The sequence below is a fragment of the Tasmannia lanceolata genome, unplaced genomic scaffold (assembly GCF_043159265.1).
Source record: "Tasmannia lanceolata isolate RefF3 unplaced genomic scaffold, GAP_Taslan_0.1 ptg000008l, whole genome shotgun sequence".
NCBI classification, from domain to species: Eukaryota; Viridiplantae; Streptophyta; class Magnoliopsida; order Canellales; family Winteraceae; genus Tasmannia; species Tasmannia lanceolata.
The window spans coordinates 18,729,263-18,736,454 of NW_027518685.1; the positions used below are offsets into that span (position 1 = coordinate 18,729,263).

The 7,192-nt window shown below is 37.3% G+C and overlaps 1 protein-coding gene across 1 annotated transcript; it reads left to right on the top strand.

Moving 5' to 3' along the window:
• The first annotated feature begins 764 nt into the window (after positions 1 to 764).
• LOC143884666 (uncharacterized) lies at positions 765 to 2,458 on the top strand. Its single transcript, XM_077388346.1, has 2 exons — positions 765 to 1,126; positions 1,767 to 2,458. The coding sequence occupies exons 1-2, from the start codon at positions 923 to 925 to the stop codon at positions 2,271 to 2,273; spliced, it is 711 nt and encodes a 236-aa protein (XP_077244461.1). The 5' UTR covers positions 765 to 922; the 3' UTR covers positions 2,274 to 2,458.
• The last annotated feature ends 4,734 nt before the right edge of the window (positions 2,459 to 7,192 follow it).

The following is a 7,192-nucleotide window of genomic DNA, read 5'->3' on the forward strand; positions in this document are numbered from 1 at the left end:
GTAGGCATTAGGGGTGGACATGGTTCGGTTCGGTTCAGTTCCGGAGTATACCCAGAACCGAACCATATGTAATCGATTCCCAGAATTTGGAACCAAAACCGAACCATATATGTTTGGAACCGAACTTGATCGGTTCGGTTCTCGGTTTACCCAACCTTTACTTTAAGATTTTTTCCACATGACGATTGAGATTTTATTCGTTTTTAATAACTTACGATTAAAACGTTAAAAGGCAAATCATAAAGTTAAAGGGGGGTGAATTTATCCTCAAGCAATAAGTATAAAGTCTAAAGCATTTTTTTTCTCACAGGAACCGTATTGGGGAGGGTAACTTTATCCGATTGTGAGGGGGGATGGGATATGATCCTACTCGGTTCTCAGTTCCTGGATCCCAAACCCAGAACCGAACCACATTCTCACAGTTCCAGGAACCTAGAACCGGAACCGAACCACCAAAGCCTAGAACCGAACCAAATAGGCCAGTTCGGTTCGGTTCTGTTCTTCGGGTTGAACCGAAACCATGTCCACTCCTAGTAGGCATGCAGTAAAGTGGGGATATCAAAGAGTAGGGATACCGAGGAGATCACCTTTTATTGTGGTCCTATGAACTATCTTTCCTATGTTAAGCTCATTTATTTCGTTTCTATCTCTTGGATTTTGTTTAAATTTTGTTTAAACAGATAGAGCGAGTACTAGGGTGCATTAAATGCCTCTTTTTACTGACAGCCCCTTTTCCCAATCTTTTCTAACGGATTACTTCCACTTATTTCTCTCCATTTAATATTTTTTCGACTTATATTCGAACACACCCCTTTATATATCTCCATTCCCCTTCCACTTCTCGCTGGGCCTTTTTCTTTTCCATCTTTTCTTTAATTTATTTATTATATCTCTGGTTTCGAGCTCTGTAAAACCCTCGTTAATGGCCGCAGACGTAAGTTCTATGGTTCGGATCTTGAACGGATACAAGGAAGATCAGATTAATGGAGGAGGAGGAGAGGTGAATGGAAAGGCAAAGGTTTTGATCACTAGAGATTTACTCGGTGGTTGTTCTAAGATCGGAGCTAAGGAATTAGATCTGGATTCTCAGGTTCCTAACGGTTGGGAAAAACGCCTTGATATGAAGGTAATATTATCTTCTCTTTCGGATTTTCATTCCTTCTTTCTTGTGATTTTTCGGCTTGTGTTTTGAGTTTTTTATTGTTTTCCTCACCTTTTCTTTCCATATTGTGGAATGTTTTGGAATTCCTTTCTCATTGTTTTCAGTTTTTATCTAATATATTTCGATGTTCATGTTTTTACTTGTACAAATTTCTAAAAATCTTCTGTTTAAGCTCTCCGCTTTTCTTTTTCTTTCTTATTTTCACGAATCTTTTCATTTTCAGTTCTGATTTTGTTTAAATTCTAGAATTCGTTTCGTCTTCTTCTTAAACTACGACTTCGAACTTGAACCTTTACATTCTACTTTTCCTTTTTTTACCGCTTCTTCTTTTTTTCTTGAAAATTACTGTTTTCGATCCATATCTTAAAAAAATCCGAATCTTTGCACAAGATCGCGTTTTATTTCGATCTCTTTTTCTGCAACTCCGCCTCTTCATCGCCGTTCGTTTTCTGCAACTTCTTTATTTTCCAACCGTACGATCTCCAGATTTCTCTTTTTATTTTCCATTTCCCGTAACTTTCTCTTCTGTTTCATTCGTACTCTGCAAATTTAACTTTCCTCTTTTTCTCATTTTATCTTATCTTTCTCTCTGTTACATTTACAGTCAGGACAAATCTACCTGCAACCCTGCAGTACTCCGATCTCATCGGATCAGAAAAAACAGCAAAATCAAAATCATCCGCACCTACAAGATCTGAATTTTCCTCCATCTTCTTCGTCAAATCTTCCAGAAGAAACCTTAGATCTGAAGCTCGTACCTTCAATGGAATACCAGAGCGTCTGCACATTAGAAAAAGTAAAATCAGCTCTAGAAAGAGCAGAGAGAGATTCAGCAAAGAAGAGATCTCATTTTAGCGAACTATCTTCATCTTCTCCTCTGAACATCAGTTCTTCTCCATCATCTTCCTCTATCAGAGCCAGTACAGAAGAAGGAGAAGAAGAAGAAGAAAAACCATCCAAATCCTCTGGTCTTCTCTTCGCCTCTGCTTGTCCGAGTTGTCTTCTTTACGTTCTGATCTCAAAACGAAACCCTAAATGTCCGAGATGCGATTCGCACGTGCCTTGTCCGGCCTTCAAAAAGCCTCGCATAGATCTTAACTTATCCGTGTAAGTAGACTTAAAAAATTGGAGCTTTAATTATCCTTCTTCTTCTTCTTCTTTTTTGTAAATTGATAGGGCAGATGGAACAGGAAAATTCATATATATTATATAGATGGGGAAATATAGGCTACAGAAATTTTGCTTTGCTCTAGTCTGAATTTGAATTTGAATTTCAATCTATTTCTGCTTTCTCTCTTCTTAATTGTTATCCAATTTTTGGGTGGTTGCAAATATCAAAACTGGGGGCGATTATCAGTTTCCGCTCCACTTTTGAATAAAATACCGAACACCATGCCCTCACGTGCGCCATATTATTAACCCATGGGCGTTTTGGTCATATATCACGAAGTTTGTTTATTGACGAAAAAGAACAGAATAAATCCTAGGCCTAACAGCGAATATCACAACGCATACAAGATTTGTATGTTGAGATGATATAATATTACACTTGTTTTTTTATATTGGCACTCCTCTTTTTATTTTAACACATTACTTCCTAGATCGGTAGCATTCTCAACAACAAATCTTAAATTTTGAATAAGAAATTCATAACATTACTTAAGATATTCAGAGTGGGGGGATATGGTCTTCAATTATAGGAGAAAGTCACTGGTACAATGAATCTATGTATGGTAAAAGGCAATTTTAAGGTTTTGCAAAGGAGAAAGGAAGGTGGGGAGATGTCGTTATGGTCTGCAATTTCAATGGTAAAAGTCAATTTTAAGGTTCTACAAAGAGGAAAGGAGGGGGTGGGGAGATTGTAGAAAATTATGAGGCAACCCGCATGGTTTTGGTCTCATCCATAATGGGAAGCAAATGTGTAAAATAAATAACTATAAAAATCAGCGGTTTAGTTATCTTGATGGAATCCTAATGCAGCTTGATAGAGGCTTGATGGATCAACGCTTTAAGATTAACCAATCAAGGTGATCTCAAATGAATTTGGCCATACTTACGGTTATTATTCAACTTGATTCGAGCAAGGTGTCCGATTACACGGGCGAGAAACGGAGTGATGAGAAACTTTAGAAATGGTTATTTATTACTTTCGTAAAATCTTAAATTGGTGGAAGGAGATTTTAGTGATTTTTTTGGCTTTCCTCATTCTACACCCCTAAAAAGGGAGAAACATCCAGAAAAAGAATAGTTGTCGAACACGCCCTAAATATATGTAAAATGATATGTTAGAACAAAAGGGAAATGATATATTCCCCCTCCCACGCCACACCCTTGTAGTGTAAAATGGTTAGTCATCAATACTCCATATGGGGTGGCCTGGGGAAGAAAGGCGGGGTGAATATAAAAAAAAATATCAACAAGCATAACGAAGATGGAATTGAAAACGTGCGTAATTTTGTCGGGGTTTTTGCTTCTTCAAATTTTCCTCTTGTAGTTAAAAATCTTCATCGAATTATTTTTAAAATAATTCATGTAAGTGGGAGTTACCTCACGTCTCTCTCTTCGCCAAACACCACCTAACATGACTACACTTAAAGAATTATAGGTGGGATTTAGGTGAATAATCTTCCTAAATATCCCAGCCACTTAATTATAGTCAATTGTTTGATTGATAGGACATATATCAGCAAGAGGTGTCCCTTTCCTATGTTAAAAGAAAAAATTAAACAAAGAAATGCGCTTGCTATAAAATCAGTCGCCCTAATTTATTCATTCTACCACAAATTATCAATTGAGGGTTGATAGCCACGCGATCTAAAACGGCATGTTAATATTTTGTCTACTCTACAATTTACTTCGACATAAATAGTTGGTCAGCTGTGATTTGTTGATAAATGTTAGTGGGCAAAAGTACATTTATTGCCATTTGTTCAATAATCAAAAAGACTATTTTTATTAGGCTGTGAATCTCATCTCCATTGGATGACCCTAATCTGCTGATCTCTAGATGGATGGAACATTACATAAACCTCTCGGGATTGGAGGGTTTTGATCATCCTATGGTGATTATATTTGTAGCACAACCTATTTACCTTGGGACCCAAAAATTAAATAGTTTGAATACATGAACTAGTTGGGCACATTGTATTTTTCTAAAAATATGCTCACCCATGGTTTCAAATTTGAGTTTCGGAATGCGTTTTGGTCCTCACTGAAACTGAAATTTTGAAATTTCAGCCGAAATCCAATGAAATCTATTAAAATAATATTTTATCTCATACAAAATTTCAGCCAAAATTTTAGGAGAAGGGGAGACGATATTTTCGCCCCCGTAGGATATGAGCTCCCATTTTAACGTGATTTGACGTTAAAAAGAGTTAAAGTCTGCCCACGATTCACATAAAAAGGGGGCGCATATTCCTACAGGGTGGTGAAAAAATCATCTACCTATTAAATATGCCATCCACATATGTGGCAGTTTCCTTCACCCTCTTTGCTCCTCAACCTCTCCCCTCCAGTAGGAAGTACCCCCTTCCGTCTCTATCTCCCTCTACACAAGCTGCCGGATCTATTCAATTTGTATTCAAAACTCAATTGCAAATCAAAATTCAAAATGGGAGGTATCCAAACCAGCCCTAAATTCCTTTCGAAATTTCGTAACGTTTCTGGTATACTCTATTTCGGTCCTAAAACCATGCATGCACCAACATGCAAGCATTATTTAAAAACTTGTATTATGATTTATTGTGGATAGCCATAAATCAAAATCCCCCCTTAACAGAGCACTAAACCCAGATGGCAATGCCTGACAAATAAATGGTTGGGATCATTGAACGAACAGCCCCACTTATCCAGAGTACTCAGTCAAGGGAAATGATATACTGGCCCCTTGTTTTTTTTCTTCTTTAACCTGAAACACCCCCCCTCTAGTTAAAAGAGCAGTCAATAAATCATTAATACAGAGGAGGAGACTCTCCTAAAGTCGAAAAGGGTCGAATACACATCGCATCCCTCAAATCTCAATCAAGGTAGGTGGCGTTAACAATTTTCAAATTGGTCAGAGTGTAATATTTTTAGTATCACCTCCCCCGTATAAAAACGCACAGCTTTTAAACAAGAAATTAATATTTAACGAGTTCCGTGACCGTCCATCTGACGGCAAACGTGAGACGACCGTCATCCAAACGGTTTTTTCTCTCTCCAGCAGTTAAAGACGTGACGTCACCGTCTACTACCTTTCTAAAAAGTCCAGCAACTATTTCCCCGCATTAAATACGCATTAAATGCTGTCCACGTCGGACATTTAATGAAGCGGCATAGGGGCCCACATAACTCAGACCTCTTATGCCACGTGTCATCTCAAGGTCCAGCAGCATTTAACAATTTTCGTCCTCGCACGCGTGGCGTTTAGCGTACGAAACCTCATTAATGCTTTTTTATTGAATGCTGGAAAGAAAAGGGCCCGCATTAAATTGCGCCTCGGTGGGTGAAGGTGGTTAACCTACGCCACGCATGCCAAGGTGGACGATAAGGAGTGGAGAAGAAAAAAACAAGAAATTAACGTCTAGAATTTAATGTCGTTTTAATGAGAGTTATTAAATACCGCGTTATTGGCTTTTAACGGCATTCAAAGTTTCAAAGAAGGATTTTGGAAAACTTGAAATTAAATGAGGCATTTGTCTCTTTTACCAATAGAATGCAACGTCTTCTCTTGTTCTCGACGGGGATAGAAGAAATCCTTGGATTCCTTATGTCCTTTGGGGATAGCAAGCATATTCTAGGACAAAATAAACCCGGTCTTGCTATCCCTATAATGAATAGCCCTTTCAATGAGATGGGTCTTATCTAATTGTGCCCATCCAATAGTATTAGCAATCAACATTGCATTCATCTAAAAAGCCTGCTATCCTTGGCTAAGCTGTTTGTTGGATTGGTTATCTGCATGACATACCTTACTCGAGGATAAAATAAATACGGGATTGCTGTATCCATGAAGAACGTCTCGTCTACATCCATGGTCAACTAAATTTAGACATTTGCGCACCAAATTGGCCCCAGCTAAACATGTAGATGAAAGTGGCCCTGCGCGAACTTTGAAAAGTAGGTCTTCATTAAAAACTAATATCCATATCGTCAACTGTCAAGGTCCGGAGGTATGAAGAAACGGATGATGTCCATATACCTAACCCAAAAGCCTTCAAGCACACTCCCCCCTCTTTTATAAAGCCCAAAATTCACTAAAGTAACTTTCTTAACCATTGAGCAAGCTGAGATTTAATCCTTTAGTTGAGCTTTTAGTTGGCTTTGGCTTATATAGCTTGCTTCAAGTTTAACTTGAAAAAGTTCAAAAGTTAAAAAAAAAATGCCAACTTCAAGTCAAACCAAGGCTTCACTTGTGGTTATTGAATGACTCAAGCTCTTATATGTGAGTTAACTAATGGTAGTTTTAGCCTCAAGGGTCAGCCCATGATTATTGAGTTTAAAAAACCAAATCATTTATTTTATGTGGTTCATATTCTTATATAAGATTTAAATTTTAGTCTTTTAACTTTCTGTCATTTATATTAATTTCTAGATATGATTAACATTTGTGTCATTCAAAGTCTTATCATTTATAAATTGTTTGCACGACACATCCATATCACATCTGAATAATCGATGATCGCGAATTGTTATTGCTTTTCAATGCGGGTTGCTGCTCTTTTTTAACAACCAATTTGTATGTCACCTGACAGACTATTGGGATTATTAGATCAATTAATTCATTGGTATTGATATTTGCACTACCATGTTTTGATAAACGAGACGAACTCACCTTGTCTTTTCTTTTTTAATTGCCTACCGAGAACTTTTTGGGAATTGTAATAACTTTTGACATTTTGTTAAATAATAAAAGACGAGATGAGTTTGTTTCATTATCAAAACACCATAATGGATATGTCAGTACCCTTAATTCATTTTTGTTTTATGGCATGTTGTTCGTATAACCCGTCAAATGAACGATGTAAATCTATTAAATAGTTGAAAAGA